Source organism: Glycine soja, chromosome 11, assembly GCF_004193775.1.
Source record: "Glycine soja cultivar W05 chromosome 11, ASM419377v2, whole genome shotgun sequence".
Lineage (NCBI taxonomy): Eukaryota > Viridiplantae > Streptophyta > Magnoliopsida > Fabales > Fabaceae > Glycine > Glycine soja.
The window spans coordinates 52,983,790-53,005,947 of NC_041012.1; the positions used below are offsets into that span (position 1 = coordinate 52,983,790).

A 22,158-nucleotide genomic window follows, 5' to 3' on the forward strand; every position below is an offset into this window, starting at 1 on the left:
TAAAATAAACTCAAGTTATCAAATAAAACTGATTCATGCTGCCAAATATTTGCTTCCATAGGTGGCCCGTCCACATTAAACGATTTCAATGTTGGCTAATCTCTATTCTCTGACTCCACATATCAAAATGGTAACTTTAAAAACTACAAATTGGTCAAGTATTGGTTATCTACTAAACTACTCTTCTGTGTATCTTTTGCTACTTCATTTTATGGATTTCCATCGGGTCCTTGTTTACTGTATCTGGTGTTCAATTAGTTACGAACATGGAAAAAGAACAGCGACTGAATCTAACTTCAACTTATCGTAAATTCATATAAATGAATTCCGAGAACCGAGTTTCGGAAACCATACATACTTACGCATGTAGCATTTGTATTCTTGACTCCGAATAGTCTTTTTCTCCCTCTTCAAGCTACAAGAAACATATACATTCCAATCGAGAATCTCCAAAACGCAAGAACAATAAAAACAATTTAATAATCGGTCTTGTGATTCCCCATAATCAAATAGTCTTAATCCTAAATTACTTGCAACAAGCAAAAATTTTCCAACCATATCAAGCTACTGAGACCTAAATTTGTGGATACGGTCAATACTCCAAAGACATCAATGCCAAAGCCAGAAATCTCGATACTTCCACATCTTAATTTGAAAATGTAAAAATGACAAAGGAAGAGTGTACAGGTAATTTGGTGTATTGTTTAAGAAACCTTGCCTCTACCATACAAAGCATTAAGTCCTTAACGGACACATTCTACTGCAGTTGTTTAACAGTTCCAATGATGCTTGCTGTCCTACCCTAAAGCCCCGTGGACCTACTGTCCCATGTTAGGGGGCGGAGGAGGAAGACGGACACCCTGACCCTGCATAGGTTGGGAAGGAAAACCTTGGGGAGGTGGCATTGATGGAGGTCTAGCACCCATGTTGAAACCCGATGTCCCACTTGCAACAGGGGGTGGGGGTGGAATAGATGGCATTCCACCAGAAGGTGCAGGTCTAGGACCGTTAGCTGCTGTCATAGGAGGAGGAGGTGGCATAGATCCCGGCATTGGAGGTGGAGGAGCTCTAGGAGGATTTGCCATAGGTGCGCCAGGAGGTAGCCCTTGTGGAGGAGGGGGAGGTGGTGGTAGTGGACCTTGGGGTGGTGGGGGCAAAGGCCTTGGTGGAACACCAGATGGCGCTGTGCCATTGGCAGTAGTGGCAGGCTGTGGTTTGTTCGCCTCTGGCGGCTTGGATTTAAAATACAATTGCAGCTGCAAACAAGTATCAATTCAAGTCATCAATGGCAGATGGTGGAAATTAAATATCAATAATGCACGCCACATAAACAGAAAAAATTAAGGCAAGAAAGCAGACAGGATATTGCCAACCTAGTTCTGCTGCTAAATGCTTGAATAATTAGTTTGCATTGATACATACAGGAGCACGCAATTGAAACACAACAAGTAATTTTCTAGACCAGACTCATGTTTGGATGTCGGGGCTACTTGTATATGGGCATTAGTAGCTCAATTTAAGGTTAAAACAGGTTTTTAATAAAAAGCTTGAAGAAAGAGGCTCTTCTGAAAACAAAATAAAAATTATTTTTCAATACAACATTTATGAAATATGGTGCAAGGCCAATCAGATGTTTTATCACACCAGGTTATGGTTTTTGTTTTGTATGAAATGCATAACACATGGATAGATTAAGTTTTCCATGACAACTAGAAAAGAGGAGTAAATGTACTAACCGTGAACATCTTTGAGTCAGGATCCCAGTGCGAGAAGAACTTTGGAGTGGACTTGTCAATCTCCGTGCTCGGCACCTGAAATTGAAGAGTAAAAACAGGGGCAAAAGAAAAAGGCAAGTGCAAAGAAAGACCAAAGGTAAGAAAAGAGTATACCTTGAAAGCAACGATTTCATATGGTTCAGCAGCAAACAAGAGGTACTGATAACTTTTATCAAAGGGTTGCACCCTCTGTAACCATCAAAGAGAAATATTAAATCATGGCAAGTTGAGAGAAAAATAAATAAATAAAATCAGAGTCCCACCTGTTCATAGGAGGACATAAACCGGTGCCTCGGCTTCGTGAGGTCTTCAATCTCCGGATATTCAATCTACATCAATACACAATTAAAAGTATATATATATTGAAATTATCATAATATGCGTAAACAAAGATAAAAAAAGAAGAAGAAGAAAAAGAACCTGGAATAGGAGAGATCTTTGTTTAGTCTCCGGGTCATACTGCTTGGTGACACGGTACCCAGGTCGTCCAATCTTCACTGCAAGCACATAAATTTATATTTATTGTTTTTCATAAAAGACGAAATTGAGTTAGTGAATAGAATGAAACCTGTTTTTCGAAGAGTGACTTTGCGTTTGTGAGGTTGGGGCTGCGCGGGGGAGTCCTTGGCCTCGCGAGCTGCACGTTTGGCCAAGTTGGTTTGGTGGCGCTTTCCCTGAGTGTGAGCCAAGTAGTTGCCCTCGTTGTTGTGGAGAGTGAGACAGAGTTTGCATTCGTAGCTTCCGAGGTGGTTGCGCATGAAATAGGGATCCTTCGCCAGGTCTATGGTCTCCAGAGCCAATCGCCGGAGACGCTCTCGCCGGTCTATGGCTTCGTTCTGCGCCGACGCCGCACCTCCGCTCCCCGGCTTCGATCCCCATTCTCGATCCATTTTTAGTTTAGTTACGATACGGTACGATAACACAACACAAACTATATACTTATTTATTTTGTTTTCTCCCTGTTGGGCTCTCTTGCCATAAAGCCCACTACCTTCCTTCACGCTTAGCCCACTATATATATATATTTTAAATATTAAATAAAATAAATGTAGTAGTAATTAGTGATTGAAAAATAAAATAAAAATATTTTTACATTAAATTAATATAAAATTTATATTCCATAATAAGCAGATATAAAAACAATATATGTAACTACATATGTTGCCTTCAAGTGTATACTGTTATTTGTATTTTAATGTGTGTTATAGAAGACGAATATTTGACTTTATATAATTTTAATATAAATTATATTTTAAATTTACAATAAATGATTTAAGTAAAGAAGAAAATTTTCAGTAAAAAAAAATAATTGAAGAAAAAGAAATGTTATATATAAAAAGGTGTTTTTAATAATGTGTGTAACGGTGCATGTACAGCGAAGGAAGGAGGTGATGAATTGATGTTATTGCATGAGTTAAATTCAGTTATGTAAAGTGTTAACTGTTAACTGAGCAATGACCAATGTGATTGCCTAGAGCTGATTTCTATGAAAGGAATATGTCCTGTTCTTGTTTGTTGTTTAGCATTGATTCCAATTCCAGAGGAATTTGTAATGTATACTATGGGCCTCCCACTCTGATGTAACAAACCTCGTAATCTGCCATTGGCTCAGCTCAGCTGGGTTTATATCATTGGACTTTGGACAAATTTTTAAAATACACCTCTATAAAAATAAATAAATTATTAATTTTAAAATAGTTTAATTAGTAAAACATTATTTTATAATAATTTTAAACATTATTGTATATTTATTATTCAGTAAAACACGTGGTTACATGAAAATAAAAAAAAATCATACGTGGATTATCTGTTTTAAGTTTTAAGAAATAAATATATAATATTATAACATATTTTTTCTACATTGAACAAGTTATAAAAATAAAGCATTATCATTATATGAAATCACATATATTAAAAAATAATATAAAATGACCTTATTGTTAATAATGAATTTTAAATTTTAAATTTATTAATTAATTCAATAGTCAATGGCGTGTGATACAATTAAATAAAAAAAATGAAGTGAGAAATGTTAGACATAAGAATGAAAAAGTCCACGTAGGAAAGTTGGAGTGGCAGCACAAAGAGGTTTGTTTCCCTCCCCAAAAAATTGCCGCACCTTTCGTTTTTTTTCTTGATGTTATTCGGTAGAAGCTGGTGACGGAGAATTAGAGAGATTATCCAATCCAGTATCCATTGATCCCGAGATCTAGCTTCACTCTGCGAAACGATCACCGTTTCATCTCCATCTATCTATCGCTTTCAAATCTGTAAGTTTTTTTTTTTTTTTCGTTTCGCAAGATCTACAGATTCATCTTCCCAACAAACAACCATTCTTTCTGATCTGCCAAACAATGTCTCACAGAAAGGATAATAATAATTATTCTTCCTTACCCATTAACTCGTATCTAGAATTGCAGCCTCAAAATGATTCCTCAAAATCCTTACAAAGGCCCACTTTTGACGAATCCGAGGTGTATTTGGGATCCAAGGTCGATGACGACGACGATGACGATTTGGAAATCGACATCGATAATTATCCCCTTATTGTTATGGGGCCCAATCACGGTTCTGGGATACCTGGGGCTGTTTTCAATTTAACAACCACTGTTATCGGGGCAGGGATTATGGCCCTCCCTGCCACTATGAAAGTTCTAGGTGTGGTTTTGGGGATTGTTTTGATCGTTCTTATGGGAATTTTGTCTGAAATTAGCGTCGAATTGTTGGTGAGGTTTTCTGTTTTGTGTAAGGCATCCTCCTATGGTGAGGTTGTTCAACATGCTATGGGAAGGCCTGCCAGGATTTTGTCTGAAATTTGTATCATTGTCAACAATGCTGGTGTTTTGGTGGTTTACTTGATAATCATGGGGGATGTTATGTCTGGTTCCGTCCACCATTTGGGGGTTTTTGATCAGTTAATGGGGAATGGGGTGTGGGATCAGAGGAAGCTTGTCATTTTTGTTGTCATGGTGGTTTTCCTTGCCCCCCTTTGTTCACTTGACAAGATTGATTCCTTGAGCTTGACCTCGGCCGCCTCGGTGGCTCTTGCTGTCTTGTTTGTCATTGTTACTTTTACTGTTGCTTTCATTAAGCTCGTGGAAGGACGGATTGATGCTCCCAGGATGGCTCCTGATTTTAGCTCCAAAACTGCCATCTTGGATTTGCTTGTCGTGATTCCCATCATGACCAATGCATATGTTTGTCATTTTAATTTGCAGCCGATATATAACGAGCTTGAACAGCGGTCTCCTCAGAAGATGAACCGAGTTGGAAGGTACACCACGATTTTGTGCATCCTAGTTTATTCTTCCACTGCCATATCGGGTTACCTGCTCTTTGGGAAAGATACTGAGTCTGATGTGCTGACTAATTTTGATAAAGATCTTGGAATTCGGTTTAGCTCGGCCTTGAACTATATTGTCCGGGTTGGCTACATTCTTCATTTGATACTTGTTTTCCCTGTTATTCATTTCTCGCTGCGCCAAACAGTGGATGCGCTAGTGTTTGAGGGATCACCTCCCCTATCAGAAAGTAGGAAGAGATCTCTGGGGTTGACTGTGGTTCTGTTGGTCCTCATATATATTGGCTCTACCATGATTCCAAGCATATGGACAGCTTTTAAGTTCACTGGAGCAACCACGGCTGTTTCATTGGGCTTTATATTTCCTTCTCTTGTTGCATTGAGATTAAGTCATCAGGGGGACTTAAGCTATGGGGAATGGATTTTATCTTGGTTGATGTTGGTATTAGCTGTGACTGTTAGTGTAGTAGGAGTTGTTGGCAATATCTATAGCCTTGAGAGTAACTCTTAGTTCACGATTTGGTTTCTTTTTCACAGGAATCATGTGGTAATTTTTAGTACAGAACATTTGTTCATTGGCTCCGCTGCAACGTAATTCAAACACCGGAAGATTGGGGGTGACAGGATTGTTCTGTAGTATGGGATAAGTATTTTTGCCCCAGCTATGATATATATGATATGAGATGCACATTAACTTTCATTTGAGGAATGATGAATTGATGACCGATTGATTCAATATGAGAGGAATTTGTGGCTGATTAGAGTTTGCCACAGACATAGCTATGTATACTGTTCTGTTCTTTATGCCTGTATGATCTTTTTTGTTAATTGATTTTACACAAGGATAGTGTTGTAACATGTGTAACAGATTCACATAATTGCTTAACTGGCACATTTCCACGATTTATTTTCATTTTCCAGCTGTATTAGTTGTTTTCCATCCACCAATTTTTTTTGTTTTTTTGAAGATTGTGCTGCTAAGACTCAAGTAATCTTCTTCTTCTTATTTGAAACATTTGAACTTAATTTTAGTCGCTATTCGATGGTTGTACTGTGAACAATGCTCCAGGCCAAAGCACATGATGGTTTGTGGTAAAATATGTGTTTTTGTGAATAGTTTATATTTGACCAGGGAAATAATAAAGGACGATCCTGCACACGCCACACACACCAAAAATGGAGGACACGGGAGCAAACACTACAACACCACATTGCATAAAATCACGCTCACCTGTAACGTTTGCTATTAACGGTATGTCGGTATCACATTCAAATTAGAATGCAAACAATGCGCTTTACATCAGGACAAATTTGAGCATAAATTTGATCCCATGTGAAGTTGTACTACCTTTGTCTTGACATAAAAAGTAGGTGACTTTCATGCATTCGTTTTTTATGTGAATCTCAAGCAGCTTTGTTTGTTTTCTTTTGTTAGTTTTTATTTGCTTCACATTATTTGTGTCATACAGCTCCAATAAGCCATTTCCTTTAGTTTTTTTTAAAACATGTTATTGATATAAAATATATATTGATTTTAACGACTAATCTCTCTTGAAGAATATGACTAATCACTTTCTGTGGGTTCTTTTTTTCTAATCACGTTTTTTCCATCTTCAAGTTTTGAGCATGAGACTTTGCTCAGGGGTTCGAATCCAATTTCATTTTGCTTTTTTCCTTTAGCTTTAAGGCAATGCTAAATTCTTCAACCCATCTTTGCTGCTATACCAACATTCACTTTGGCTTGCAACCCACATAAGAAAGCCGAAAACGTTATAACCTTTTTTTCTGCTAGACTCGCGGAGAATATATAGAATGAAAGCTTGGCCAGTCAAATAATATTATTCATTAGACACGTATTATTTCGTGGTAATTATAATAACAAAAGTTGGTCTTTATCTCTTATGAACCCTTAAAATTGGGCTTGGGTTGTGAAACAACCGGACCCTGAATATCAGATTCATCAAAGCCTAATAAACTGGAAATCCCAGTTGCTGATGATTGGTGGGATAAAGGAAAGCATGGCTGCGATTTTTTCAAAATGTTAAGATCGATTTTGAAAATGATTTAATTCAACTCAAATTTGAACTCATGCGCGTTTATATAACTATACTTATATACAAAATTTCTACTATTCATATTTGTAAAAGTAAATTCTAATGATGTTAACATATTAATTTATATTTTACATAAATTTATTTTCTAAATTATGCTATTATTCTGACATTGTTGTAAGTTTGTTAGTTTTATTGTTTTTTTTTATCTTTCGTTCTTTATTACTATGTGACTTTATATTTTATATTGAACCATATACATTTTAACAAAGAGTAGATAGAACAAACAAAATATATATTAATAAGAAGTATCAAGTCTAAAATTACACAAGCGACAGTAATTTATATAATGTATTATTGAGTTTCTTAGATTTTATGACTTATAATGAAGTATTTTATTTATATGCGTTACCTTAAAAAAATTAAATGGCCTAATTTAATCTAAACCTTTAAAATTAAATTAGATAAAATCAATACTATATTTAAATTAATTTAAATTAAGTTGTCATTATTTTTATAATCAGATAATATGTTTTTTTAAGTAAAAATCAATCTAAGTCAAAACACGAACATCATGAACAATTGGTTTAGCACCGATTCAACATTTTTATATTCGACAGAAGTTATAAGATATTAAAAACAACTTCTGTCGATAACACATCTAGTTTCTCTTTTAAATTCAACATTGGTGTATTCGAATATCGATAACACATCTAAAATAAGATATTGAGAACAACTTCTGATTGGTATTCGAATATCGATAACACATCTAGTTTCTGTTTTAAATGCAGTAACATGGTGTCTTTATCCCATTAATGTTATGAAAGTAAGCTGCAGTAGTTAAAGCTGAGGTTTTTTCTTAAAAAAATGTTGAAATTGAGTTCTCACACATCTGAGATGACACCACGTAAGTCAGATACTCCAAATTTTAGAGTCATATCTCGCTGAAAGGTGATGAATTGATGATAGACAGATAAACTCTCTTTATGCATTATTAATTATCTTCGTAGATAAAAACACTTCGTCGAGTTTAACTGAACTCAATCAATTTTTACAAGTTTATAATATAAATATAAATATAAATATAAATACAATTTAACCGAAAGAACCTCGATCAAGTATGTAATTTGATGGAGTTTCTTTGATTTAAATTGTAAAATAAGATATGGGAGGTAAAATAATTTATTTTATACATAATAGCTTTGCGATTTTCATGAGATTTCATAATATGAACTACCAAATAATCCTATGAGACAATCACTGCCCCCTCTCATAAACTATATATTTAGAATATGGCTTTTCATAAATTGATCTTTGTAGTAACGCTGTGTTCGTTGCCTTTTAGCTAATTAGGTCGATGCACATAATTAAGTATATTCTCAGTAAAAAAAATAATAATTAAGAATATTCAATTTGGCTGGTCCTCTGAACCAAGCATATAAAGCTGTTTAATCCGATCTTTTCATGAGCGGCTAGTGCTATAACACAGAGTGTTGTGAGATAATTTAAACCGTTCCATTTAATTCTATATTCCCATACCTTGTAGTGATAAGATTAACTTTCAAAGTGTAGACAGTCAGAAAAAAAAAATACTCTTAAAGTGTAGAATTTATTAAAATAGATTTTTTTCTTTCAATACAATTTTCTTGGTACATACAATTGAACTCTCATTAATTAACTTGTTTTCACCGTCTATCAATTGTGTTAGACTTGAATGATTTTTAATTCCTATATTATTTTTACTCTTGTTTATCTCAAAACCTTTAAATTCAACTTTAAATGCAAATAATTAGTATGGAGGATTCAACGAAAAAAATTGATTAAGATGTTGATTAGGATAGAACCAAACTCGATCTTCTTATTATCTTAAATTTAAATCTTGTAGATGAAAAAAAATATAATTAAAAAAAATTGCTAAAAATGTGAGTAAAGTTTTCCTTTTATGTTTTATCTTTTTCTCACTTGTGTCTAGTAATGACACATTGAATGTAGTATAATTTTCCTAAATCATATTCACATGGGAATAGTGTTCCGATCTTTTTATTCGTGCTCGTGAACCTGCATGGATACAAATTCTATATGATAGGAGCATGTTCGTAAAAGCAAAATAAAGACAACACAACCATTGGATAGTGTCTGAATCATGTATTAGGCATTGGGACAAGATCTTCCGATTTTAAGAACTTAAATATAAAATAAATAATAAAATAGAAAAAAATATTTATTATATAAAAATCAAAGGTATTCAATGCTTAGTTTTTACAATATGATTTCGTTGGACCATACTAAAAGAATCCATAAATTTATTTTTCTGTAAAAATAAAGAATGCACAAATAATTTTTTCTTAGAAAACTCAACTTTAATGTATTAGTAATATTAAACGTTATACTTTTTAATGAAGATTAAAATTCATCTTAGATTCTTTAACCATTGTAATTATTTACAAACTCATTTTATGTCAAAATATTTAATGAAACATATATATGTAATGTGTCCATAAACACAAACTACTTTTTTTAAAAAAAATTATCATGAGTCAACAAGTTATGGATTACTTTGTTAACAGTATAACTACAGCTATAACAACTTTTCAGTTAGAAGTTAAAGAGTTGGTTAGATTAGTTAGTTGGTTATAACAACCTCATGCTGCAGATGTATATATAAATTCCACTATTAATGAATAAACCAGTAAGCTGAGGCTGATCATTTTACGTTCACTGATTACGCATCTTTTCTTCATGCTGCTTCGTTTCATTAATATGGTATCAGAGCTCTTCTAATGAAGAGTTCTGCTGCGCATACTATTCATCTCTTATCCTTCAATATCCACCATGAATGAAGCTTCGATTAATAGCGCAGAAAGCTACTTATATCTCCACCCGAGCGAGAACCCTGCTATAGCCCTTGTCTCTCCAGTCTTAGACTCAACCAATTACCACTCATGGAGTAGATCCATGGTCACTGCGCTAAGTGCTAAGAATAAGGTGGAATTCATAGACGGCAGTGCACCTGAACCGCTGAAGACGGACAGAACCTATGGGGCTTGGCGCCGGTGCAACAATATGGTCGTGTCATGGCTGGTTCACTCGGTGGCCACCTCCATACGGCAAAGTATCCTTTGGATGGACAAAGCCGAGGAGATTTGGCGTGACCTGAAGTCCAGATATTCGCAAGGAGACCTTCTTCGAATCTCCGATCTTCAACAAGAGGCGTCTACGATGAAACAAGGGACCCTCTCAGTCACGGAATACTTCACCCGTTTACGAATAATATGGGACGAGATTGAGAACTTCAGACCCGACTCAATCTGCTCGTGCAATATCAGATGTTCCTGTAGTGCCTTCACCATCATCGCACAACGCAAGCTTGAGGATAGGGCCATGCAATTTCTACGAGGTTTGAATGATCAATATACTAACATTTGTTCACACGTGCTTCTTATGGATCCCATACCTGCTATTTCCAAAATATTCTCTTATGTAGTTCAGCAAGAAAGGCAATTGTTAGGCAACACAGGTCCAAGCATCAACTTCGAACCCAAAGATGTCTCCATTAACGCGGCAAAAACCATCTGCGACTTCTGCGGACGTGTTGGTCATGTAGAAAGCGTTTGCTATAAAAAACATGGGATACCTGCAACCTATGACGGAAGGAACAAGAGCAACAATGGAAGGAAAACTTGCACGCACTGTGGCAAGACCGGACACACAGTGGACGTTTGCTATCGTAAGCACGGATATCCCCCGGGTTATAAACCGTTCGGAGGAAAAACCACCGTGAATAACATAATGGCAGTAGAAGGAAGAACCACCGATGATCATGCTCAGCAACACGAGTCACAAGAAATTGTTCACTTCTCCCCTGAGCAGTATAAGGCACTACTGGCCTTAATCCAACAGCCACAGGCAGGAAACTCGACGACTAATCAACCCAAACAGGTGGCGTCAATGTCCTCAAGCACTATCAATACATCACTAAACCCAGGTACGTCACCTTCCACACACAAATATCCCACCTCCTGGATTCTAGATTCAGGAGCAACGGACCACGTCACTTGCTCTCTACATAATCTACATTCATACACAAAAATCGACCCAATCACGGTGAAACTTCCTAACGGCCATCACGTTCACGCCACTCACTCAGGAACAGTACATTTCTCATCCAATTTAATCCTACACGATGTACTCTACATACCCACATTCACGTTCAATCTTATTTCAATCTCAAAACTCGTTTCTTCTAATAATTACGAATTAATCTTCTCTTCCACGTCTTGTGTTTTACAGGAAACGAACAACCATGTGAAGATTGGTATAGTTGAAGCAAGGCATGGCTTATATCACCTGATACCAAACCAAATACCCACTAAAGCTGCAAACTCGATCATCACTCATCCTCAGTGCAATACCATCCCTATAGACCTATGGCATTTTAGAATGGGACATCCATCAACTGAGAGATTACAATGTATGAGAAACTATTATTCCCTTTCAAGAAATGATACAAATTTTGTCTGCAACACATGCCATTATGCAAAGCACAAGAAAATGCCTTTTTATTCTAGCAAATCACATGCATTGCATTCTTTTGATTTACTGCATATGGACATATGGGGTCCATGCTCAAAATTATCCATGCATGGTCACAAGTACTTTCTAACCATCGTTGATGATCATTCGCGTTTCACATGGGTATATCTCATGAAGACTAAAGCCGAAACGCGACACATCATCACCAACTTCATTGCTTTCATTGAAACCCAATATGACGGCAGGATTAAAATAATAAGAAGCGATAATGGAATAGAATTCTTCATGCATGATTATTATGCGTCTAAGGGGATCATACACCAAACCACGTGTGTCGAGACCCCAGAACAAAATGGGATCGTAGAACGTAAGCATCAACACTTGCTTAACGTTACACGATCACTCCTTTTTCAGGCAAGCTTACCACCTACCTTCTGGTGCTATGCTTTGCCACACGCAGCGTACTTGATCAATCGTATCCCTACGCCATTTTTGCATAATATTTCACCTTACGAAAAACTGCACAAACATCCATGTGATATCTCTAACATTCGCGTTTTCGGATGCTTGTGTTATATTAACACACTCAAAGCAAATCGACAAAAATTTGATCCCAGGGGACATCCATGCATTTTCATTGGTTTCAAAGCACACACAAAGGGTTTTCTTGTGTATGACTTGCATTCACATGATGTTGCAGTATCTAGAAATGTTACTTTTTACGAAAATCATTTTCCACAATTGCCTGAAACCCAACCTTCGAACAGAAATAACTCAGCGCCATCACCGATACCCTTTTCCGGCAAAGAACTTCACCCACCGGAAGAGAAACAAATCCCCCAAACCTCAATACCAGCACATCCGCCCTGTAATGATCATTTGAGAGAACAAGCTCCTTCACAATCTAGGCGTTCAACACGATCAAAACGTTCCCCAGCCTATCTCCAAGACTATCACAGAAGCCTTGCTTCGTCTACATCAACGGCTTCAATGGTTGTTCGCTATCCTCTAAGCTCGGTACTTTCATACTCACGGCTTTCACCTGCACATAGAAATTTTGTAATGACTATATCCTCAGCCATAGAACCTGCGTCATACGTCGAAGCTTCTCGCCATGACTGTTGGATTAAAGCTATGACGGCCGAATTACAAGCTTTACAAATGAACAATACTTGGAGACTCATGCCTCTTCCTTCTCACAAAACAGCTATCGGATGTCGCTGGATATATAAGATCAAATATCGAGCCGATGGGTCCATAGAAAGATACAAGGCACGCTTGGTTGCCAAGGGTTACACTCAAACGGAGGGGTTGGACTACCTTGACACCTTCTCTCCGGTAGCAAAACTTACCTCCGTACGAGTTCTTCTAGCTTTGGCCGCACTCAACAAATGGCACCTGCGGCAACTGGACGTCAACAACGCGTTTCTCCATGGGGAACTTGAAGAAGAGGTATATATGCAAGTTCCACCGGGACTTCCAGTTGATAACCCGAAACTGGTCTGTCGTCTTCAACGTTCCCTCTACGGCCTTAAGCAAGCCAGCCGGCAATGGTTCACGAAGTTGTCAAGCTTCCTCACCTCCCATGGCTTCCAACGGTCTGATTCGGATCATTCTCTTTTCTTGCGAATAACCGGATCCACCATTACCATCCTCTTAGTGTATGTAGACGACATAATTCTTACAGGGAACAGCTTGACGGAGATACAGGCTATAACCACTCTTTTGGACCAAGAGTTTAGAATTAAAGATCTTGGGAACTTGAAGTTCTTTCTGGGGCTGGAGATTGCTCGAACCTCTAAAGGAATTCATCTATGCCAGCGTAAGTATGTATTAGATATCCTATCTGAATCAGGCATGTTGGGTTGCAAACCGCACTCAACACCAATGGATTATTCAGTAAAACTGCAAAAGAGCTCGGGTAACCCTCTTCCGAACGAGTCTTCTTCCTCTTATCGAAGATTAATAGGGAAGCTCATATATCTGACCAACACACGTCCAGATATCGCATACGCAGTCCAGCAACTCAGTCAATACATGTCTGCTCCTACAACTGCTCACCTTCAGGCCGCTTTTCGTGTACTACGATACCTCAAAGGAACACCAGGGTCTGGGCTCTTTTTCGCAGCAACAGGAACGCCCCAACTCCGAGCTTTCAGTGACTCGGATTGGGCGGGATGCAAAGATTCTCGAAAATCCACCACAGGGTTCCTTGTGTATCTAGGCTCTTCCCTCGTTTCATGGCAGTCGAAGAAACAATCCACCGTCTCCCGCAGCTCCTCCGAAGCTGAGTATCGCGCTCTTGCATCCACAACCTGTGAACTTCAATGGCTGACATATCTTCTTCAGGATCTTCGCGCAACATTCGTTCAACCAGCTACTTTGTACTGTGACAATCGGTCCGCAATTCAGATAGCAACGAATCCCGTATTCCATGAACGCACCAAGCATATTGAAATCGATTGTCATCTTGTTCGTAACAAAGTCACTTCAGGGTTCATCAAGCTTCTTCCCGTATCGTCCAGTCTGCAACTCGCGGATATCTTTACTAAACCCTTGACCCCGGTAGTTTTCCAGCATCTTTGTAACAAGCTGGGAATGATAAACATACATTCCCAGCTTGAGGGGGGCGTGTTAACAGTATAACTACAGCTATAACAACTTTTCAGTTAGAAGTTAAAGAGTTGGTTAGATTAGTTAGTCGGTTATAACAACCTCATGCTGCAGATGTATATATAAATTCCACTATTAATGAATAAACCAGTAAGCTGAGGCTGATCATTTTACGTTCACTGATTACGCATCTTTTCTTCATGCTGCTTCGTTTCATTAATATACTTTCTGCTTTAAATTATCAGAAAAAAGAATCATTAAATTTTGGAAGCTAATGAAATACTAATATGCTTTTGAAATAAAGAAATTCAAGCGGCGGCCGACACTCTGATATCTGAAAGTAATTAATATAGTTTGGGTGGCCAAAACATTGTCATTTTCTGATGTCAATCCTTCCGAACTAAAAAGAAATTCATTATGCATATATTCAGATCAATTACTTGAATTGCATGCTCCTAATATATCTTCTAAGAATGTCTGTTTACGGGGTAAAGGAAAAAAAAATAAGTGAAGAATGCTCTGCCCCTATATATTCTATCCCTATTATTTATTGAAATAAAATTATCTTTCTAGGGAGCAAAATCTTATAACTGCTTTGGTGCTTAGGAATGTATGTCTCGAAAGAGTTTCTCGTCAATTATATATCATTGTTCATGCATGCTGTCAAAGGAGAAAGAAAGCTACACGATTCTAGATGCAAAATCTAGCCTGTCATTTATACAAGTCGTCAGAAGCAACGGGAAATGAATATATTTTTTTTTAAATCGTCAGAGTTGAAAAGTCACGGCAGACTTTGATTAATTTCTCTATTTTTTGTATTTGCAGAATTTCAATCAAATTGCTACTAAAGGAAAACATAATTTCTTCACCACTCAAACCTACAGTTGATTAAGATCGATCGTATTTAATTCACAACCTTTTGTAGCAAAAGAATACTAATAAAATGCTTGCTTTTAGTTTAACCGAAGTCTAGAAAATACTACTCGTTTGAAAAAACTCTTATTATTCCCTAACCCCTACTTCCCTATCAACTGAGTTGTGGGTGGTCAATTGGTCATCGACATCGTCCTAGCCTTGATTGTCGGCATAACATGTCCACATGACATCAAATTCTTTGGTCTCATGAGTTATTTATGACACTTGGACCTCATTTAGGAGGAAACAGTGAACATGGGTTACATGCCCCACATACTATATATATTACCATATCTCAAGATTCAACAAAATACTACCTTTTTTTTCTTTTTTTTTTTACGAAAAGCATAGCTAAACCCTTTCTAAAGTCCAAAGTCATTTTTAGAAATTTTTTTTTATCATTTGGAATAAACTCCTATTTTGATTCCTGAAAATGAAATACATGGTCATTATTTTCTAAAACTATTTTTTTTTCCTGAAATAACAAGTCTTTAAAATGTTCAGTTCTTTGATCTAAATTTAATAATTTATTATGATTTTGTTTTCTTGATAGTATTACTTAAGAAACTCATGGAATGATGGTAGTTTACTCTTGAGTCTTGAGTCTTTCTTTACCATCCATCCCTTCTATTATATATATTATAAATACAAATGGTGGAATGAAGTCATATATACATAATAAGTAATACAGAACCGTGGTCGACATGGATTGGTTCTCATGGCTTTCAAAAAGTGGGCTTGAGGCATCCCTAGTGTATGAGTATGGCCTTACCTTTGCTCACAACGAGCTTGAAGAAGAAGACATGTTTTACTTCAACCACGAGTTTCTCCAAAGCATGGGAATCTCCATAGCAAAGCACAGACTAGAGATCCTCAAGCTTGCCAGAAAAGAGAAGGGAAAGAGGCCACTCGCGGTGGCAAGGCTCGTGGCGGCAATCAAGAAGACTAAGAACACCTTTGCTAACTATGTTAGGACTTTGCTGATGCACAAACAAGAATCAGCACTTGCTGTGGTGCCGGTGCCAGTGCCTACTAGAAGTGGTTTGGGGACAAGATGGAACAAGAGTGCTATGATGAAGAGGGGGCGTAAAAAGCAAGAGACACTCTTTCTCACAAATGGAAGTTCCACACTTGTTCCAGCTCAGCCTGGTTTTTCTAGTCCTGTGGTCTACCATTTCCAGAAGGAGGAGAAGATGGATGGAGATGAAGATGATGGCTATTGGTCTGCTGCTGTTGAAGAGATCAAGTGGGATACCATGTTCCAGGATCTCAAGCCAAACTGAAACTTTTAAATTAGTTGGTGAGAAAGAAAGATTTGAGTGTTTTTCTTCTTACAGATACTGGTGGTGGGTAAGTTTAGCACCCTGTATGTTCTATACTATAGTATCCAGCTTGTTTCTTTTGCTTGTACTATTATATGTGATCAGGGTAAATTACATCTTCATGAGCAGAGTAATATTGAGGTAGACATTTTAGCTAGGTTGTTATATAGCAGCAAGAGCCAACAAGTATATAATTTGAATTTTGAAGCATAAGCAGTTAGGCTTGAGTCTGCCTGACTTTACTTTAGGCACTGTATTATGTTATGTCTGATGGGAATGATCATATTAACAGACTATATTTGATTTGATTCTATCTTGGTATTCAAGTATCTGAATTCTTGGGCATAAGCATCTAAGTCTAATGATAAAATATTTTACTGCATTCATTTGGGAAACAGCATTCTGTTCTGAAACTATGCAGAAGGGGGGGGAAACAGAAGAGATGGATCACGTGACGTGACCATGTGTTGTCAGTGACTGTCCATCTCTTTTTGTTTGATTGGGATTGGAATTGTGCAGGAGGGACCTCATTTTATTATCAATCCTTCCATGTAATGCTTTCATTTATTTTAACTTGCAAACAAGAGTATGAGCAAAAAATTTAGAAATTAAAATAACCAGGGAAATGAGATAAGGAAGACAGCAACAGAGATTGAGGCTTAAAAACAATCGTTCTAAAAAATTCAGCTTTTACAAACTTTTAAGCTATTCAGAGAGAGGAGAGGAAAGCACCTTTACTACTGGCAGTAAATAAAAAGAGCTACATCCTTGTACAGTTGTACCAATAAAAGAAAAAAAACTACATCCATTGTTGGTTTTCAGTTATTACACAATATGACCTAATACAGCACCCCAAGACTTGTTATATCCAGATAGTTTTGCCACTTACAGTTATAGTAGTTTTGCCCAACTCGATACAAATTAATCACATCAGATAATGAAACCATAACATTATGGAAGTTTATTTTTCATCCAATGAGAGCTTGAAATAATGAAATCGCATGGAGTTGGCGAGTTAATGCACAAGACAGGAAGAAAGCACATAAATATTGTAAACTGCCTTTATTTATTTATTTATTTTTGTCGTTGAGGAAGATATCTTCAGCTGACCCCTCAACTGGGTGCTCAGCGGTTTCCAACAGTTTGTCTTGACTTCTATATGTAACTTTGATAGATTCAATTAATTGAAGCATTTGATCACTTCAAAGTTCAACTTGAGATACATCTACCTATGATGCGCTCAAATTTTTTTGAGATTGATGAAATTATGCTGCATGCGATGAAATTTTTTAGTGCATTCTAATTTGCAGAGAGAGTACCTGAAAAAACAAGAAACTTCTTGTAAGTAAAAAACTTGGGGAATAATCCAAAGCGTTTCCAACTATAATACAGCAGCATATATGGTATGATATACACAAAGCACAATTTAAATTTTGGGAAATTCTTTAATCTACACCCAAAAAGTCTTGATCGAATTGTGAGAATCACGAAAGAACAATTCCCCATAATTGTTTCCAATAATACAGGGACCGCCTAAGGCCGAGAATTATTCAGGAGTAACACATCATGAAGCTAATAATAACACCAAAAAAGCTCAGAGACAGTTGGAATCATTATTGAATATTGAACCCCATAGCAAAGCCGTTGCAGCATAAAGAGTGCCATCAAGAACAGAAACATAAAATAAAAATGTTGGAAGTAGTGTTAGGAACCTGTCACGAATATGATAATAACCAATTCAAATTCAAGGTTCAGTTCATAAAGAAACTATTAGAAATCTATTTCTAAATGAATTGATGGGGATAGGGTGAATTTCATAAAGCTCCTCAATGCAAAGTGGTTTAAAAGAATGCAAGAGATGATGCCTAGCTCTGAAGTTTCTCATGTAATGTATTGTTGGTGACAAGCACGGAAGCAGAATTGAAGGCAGAGGAATAGAGAGGGAAGTTGTAATGTATGCACTGCCTGCCAACTCTTGTTTTTTTCTCTTTTAAAAGATGTCATCGCTGAATTCATTGTCATGGAATATCAAGTCAATGTTCTAACTTAACTCTTTTAATATCAAGTCAATTCACTCACATGGAATATCATTATATCAACATCAAGGTCTACCTAAGAAGGTCGTTATAATTTGAAGGACCAAACATTAGTGGTAGCTTTTTTCTAATTAACAGTTTTGTTTTCTGGTTCCGTCCATGTTTACACGCATATTATAAGATCTAAAACTAAACTATTTAAATGACTCAAATTAAATTTGACCATATTTACAAGTATTTAAAACATATTTCAGTTTTGCATTTGCATATCAATCTTCAAATACATTTAAAACATATTCTGCTAAGTAGTATCATATTTCACATTTAATTAATTGAAGTTTATTAAAACATTATAGTTTTAGAGATTTCATATCCTATTTAATGAAAATGAAAATCTTATGATTTTATAAAATTTTATCATTAAAAGAAAAGAGTGTTTTTTACGTATTAAAAAGTGTTAAAATATGTTACTACTGCTATTAAACGTGGAATAATCATTGTCGTTCCAGACATTATAACATTATAGTATACTATTTTTTTTTTCTGACTATTATAGTATACTATTATAATATCACTGTCATTTATGAATCATATATATTCCGTGTATGAGAGGATACATACGAAATATTTTAACATTTATTGTCCCGCTATAACAAGAATACACTTTCGTCTGCAATGGGAAATGACTATAAATCAATTGTTTATAATACATTGATATGCAAATGATGTGTATTTTCTTATTAAAAGTGTAAATTATTTTCTAATTCCAAAGCAAGCAAAGACTTAATCACTTATTTACACTAGTTAGAGTGGTTAAAGAAAATCGTATCATATATATTCTTTAGGTTTAATTTTCTCCCCAAATAAACTAATTAATTATTAAAAAAATTCGATTAAAAGTACAACTAATTAACTGATTGATTTTAGGTATGAAATCCAATTGTTAAAAGTTTAATGGTATCCATGCATTAAATTCTCACAACACTTTTATAATTGATTTATAAGATAAATATATTTTTAGTTCTTATATTTTTTTTTTAGTCTTTGAAGTTTTATATTGATTAATTTAGTTCCTATAAGTTATTAAAAACATATTTTTATTCCATTCGCACATATTTTTCGTAGATATAACATTAATTATTGGAAAATGGGTTATTGTTGGTTCTCCCTTTTAATAATAACAATTTTTTTTCTATATGCACATTTCGTTCTTTCTAGTCTTGAAGAACAAGTTCTGGATTACTGCAACTTCTACGTACAAATATTGACAAGGAACAAAGCAAATTCATAAATCTAGCTATAACATAAACTGTTGAAGAATGAAGCTGGAAACGAAAATAGGAATAAAATAGTTAAAAATCAGGGTTCATTGTATTTGGGAGAGACAATTTAATAACTTCTTTTTTAAAAAAAAATCCATGTCATTGTAATTAATTTTTAAAAATAATCCTCACAATCAACACTATCAAACAAAATTATAAAATTATAACAGTGAAGAATATATGTGAAAAGACTAAAAAGAGATTTTTAATATAGTAGAAAGACAATTGAACATATGAATTGAAATTTTAAGGACTAAAAAATAAAAAAAGTGAAAATAATGGACTAAAAACATTTTTTTTCTTGATTTATTGTTTCTAATTATATATCTTTCTCACATCACTTAATAGGTTTTTTTTTATTTCTGTTTTATATACCGAATTAATTGTTTTAAAGATTTATGTAAAAATATCATTACTCTAGCTAAAATTATACATATGGAAATATTAAGACTCTTTATTTTGGATAAATTTCTTAATACTTACTATTTACAGAAAATAAAAAAATGTTTTTATACCAGTTAATTAAATTTCTAAGAGGACTTACATAAAAACTTATACTTAAACTAATTATTTAAATTTATATGAATTCTTTTTTCTTTTCAAAAGTGCTAGCTTGAACCTAAATTTAAAAGAAAATCCTTTACAGTTTGAAGATACACAAACACATACGTCATACGTCCTTTACAGTTTGGATTAGATATAAATGTAACCATCGAAGGGAAGAAAACTGCAATAATTTCTTTGTACTTTTCAGAAACATCGATCATAAACGTCTATTATAAAATAAGATGCATTCAGAATATAGACATAATACATGCATGTATTTTTTATTTATTTTAGTTACATACATACATGCATGTATTTGAATAACGTTCAACTCTTAAAATTCAACTTTATTAAAAATTAGAATCAATTTACCTTGATTTGAATTAAAACAAACGAATTCATGATCAAACCAAGAAATTTCACAATTGCAAGTTTGTTAATTAAGAATCCAAAACAAATTAAAGAAAGTAACTTAGATAGAGACCAGAGTCTTATTAATTAGCTTAAAAACAAGGAAACAAAAAGACTATAAAGTGATATTCGTTGTGAATATTAAATGATGAAATTAGATTAGCGGGATGAGAATAATTAATTAATTTCTACACTACACCTGGAAGAATTGAATTTAGATTGGGAAAAAGAAACAATTACAACAGTTGGTGTTTGTCTGGAAAGAGCGAGCTAGATTATTGGACATGATCATCACCTTCCACTCTGAGAAGGTTCAGCCTCCGACAACTCAACGAGCCAGGGTGATTCGTTGGAGAACACATGCACCTCCTCTTCGAATTCTCGCGCTCGACGTCGACGTTTGGCTTCTTGAAGAAGGAGAAGCCATTGACATTGTTGATTGAACAAATGCAGAGAGAGAAAGAGAACAAGTTAGTTTTCTTTTCTTTCCAAGTTTCTTATAGACGCCTTGTTTCGGGAATCGGTTACGTAAACTCAGGTTTATATAGCAAGACCACCAAGGCTAAAACAGTCATTATGCCTCTTGCTAATGATATCACAATAAATCAATAATTATATATTATTTATGTTATCATTGTGCCTCTGCCTCTCCTATGCTAATTAGCTAAAGCTTTGTTCACATAATCACATCACATGACATTGAAATGCAGAATTTTTAATAAAGAAAAACAGTTGGAGAATTTTATAAAATCACGACAGACTACAATTTTTTAAAGTTTTATTGCTTTTTTTTTTTAATTTTGACAATTGTAGCAAGTAAGTTTTGCCACAGCCAGGAACAAAATATTCACCAGACAGTTTATTTGACATGATCAATAGTGAGAAAGTGAACCGGAGAGGAGGAAAAAAAAGAAAGAATTGTACGATATTGAACCAAACTTGTACATACCAAAGAATTATGAAGATAGAGATAAAAATAAATTATCAGTGTTTGTTAGGTATTTAAAAAGTATGGATGCATATATCATTGCTCTTATGAAATTTCAAAATATCACGACAGTCAAAAATGTGTATTCCAAAGTAAATTTTTAAAGTAATAACAATTTTATTTTACATACCACAGTTTTTTTCTAGAAATAAAAAATATATGACAACTCTTCGAATATTATATAAATATAAATATATAGATATATTTTAAATTACACATTTGAATTCAAAACTACTTATTAAAGTAAAATAACATCGCGCTAGTTGAATGAATGTAACAATTTTATTTATGTAACAAAAAAACAATGTACAAGTGAATAAATAATACTTAAAATGATAGACAGCA

The 22,158-nt window shown here is 35.1% G+C and overlaps 3 protein-coding genes and 2 long non-coding RNA genes across 5 annotated transcripts; 3 read left to right on the forward strand and 2 right to left on the reverse strand.

Moving 5' to 3' along the window:
• Window positions 1–466: 466 nt before the first annotated feature.
• LOC114377364 (splicing factor 3A subunit 2-like) lies at window positions 467–2,700 on the reverse strand. Its single transcript, XM_028335840.1, has 6 exons — window positions 2,344–2,700; window positions 2,196–2,272; window positions 2,039–2,104; window positions 1,890–1,964; window positions 1,737–1,811; window positions 467–1,256 (listed from the first exon to the last, which is right to left on the reverse strand). Exons 1-6 carry the CDS (start codon window positions 2,663–2,665, stop codon window positions 819–821), a joined length of 1,053 nt encoding a protein of 350 aa, XP_028191641.1. The 5' UTR covers window positions 2,666–2,700; the 3' UTR covers window positions 467–818.
• Window positions 2,701–3,828: 1,128 nt separating this feature from the next.
• LOC114373591 lies at window positions 3,829–6,500 on the forward strand. Its single transcript, XR_003658430.1, has 2 exons — window positions 3,829–4,045; window positions 6,209–6,500. It is a non-coding gene; the product is annotated as an uncharacterized LOC114373591 (long non-coding RNA).
• Window positions 4,042–5,996, forward strand: LOC114373590 (amino acid transporter AVT6E-like). Its single transcript, XM_028331084.1, has one exon. The coding sequence runs from the start codon at window positions 4,130–4,132 to the stop codon at window positions 5,585–5,587; it is 1,458 nt and encodes a 485-aa protein (XP_028186885.1). The 5' UTR covers window positions 4,042–4,129; the 3' UTR covers window positions 5,588–5,996.
• A 9,190-nt stretch (window positions 6,501–15,690) lies between the features above and the next one.
• Window positions 15,691–16,821, forward strand: LOC114374643. The gene has a single exon (XM_028332309.1). The coding sequence runs from the start codon at window positions 15,893–15,895 to the stop codon at window positions 16,469–16,471; it is 579 nt and encodes a 192-aa protein (XP_028188110.1). The 5' UTR covers window positions 15,691–15,892; the 3' UTR covers window positions 16,472–16,821.
• Window positions 16,822–17,162: 341 nt separating this feature from the next.
• Window positions 17,163–21,350, reverse strand: LOC114374644. The gene is made up of 2 exons (XR_003658593.1): window positions 21,121–21,350; window positions 17,163–17,829 (listed from the first exon to the last, which is right to left on the reverse strand). It is a non-coding gene; the product is annotated as an uncharacterized LOC114374644 (long non-coding RNA).
• Between the last annotated feature and the right edge of the window lie 808 nt (window positions 21,351–22,158).

Coding starts and splice junctions, on each gene's coding strand:
- LOC114377364 (XM_028335840.1), bottom strand. CDS start 2,665: ATGGATCGAGAATGGGGATCGAAGCCGGGGAGCGGAGGTGCGGCGTCG. Junction 2,105..2,195: donor AAAGATCTCTCCTATTCCAG/GTTCTTTTTCTT, acceptor GTATTGATGTAG/ATTGAATATCCGGAGATTGA. Junction 1,257..1,736: donor CTGACTCAAAGATGTTCACG/GTTAGTACATTT, acceptor ACTTGTTTGCAG/CTGCAATTGTATTTTAAATC.
- LOC114373590 (XM_028331084.1), top strand. CDS start 4,130: ATGTCTCACAGAAAGGATAATAATAATTATTCTTCCTTACCCATTAAC.
- LOC114374643 (XM_028332309.1), top strand. CDS start 15,893: ATGGATTGGTTCTCATGGCTTTCAAAAAGTGGGCTTGAGGCATCCCTA.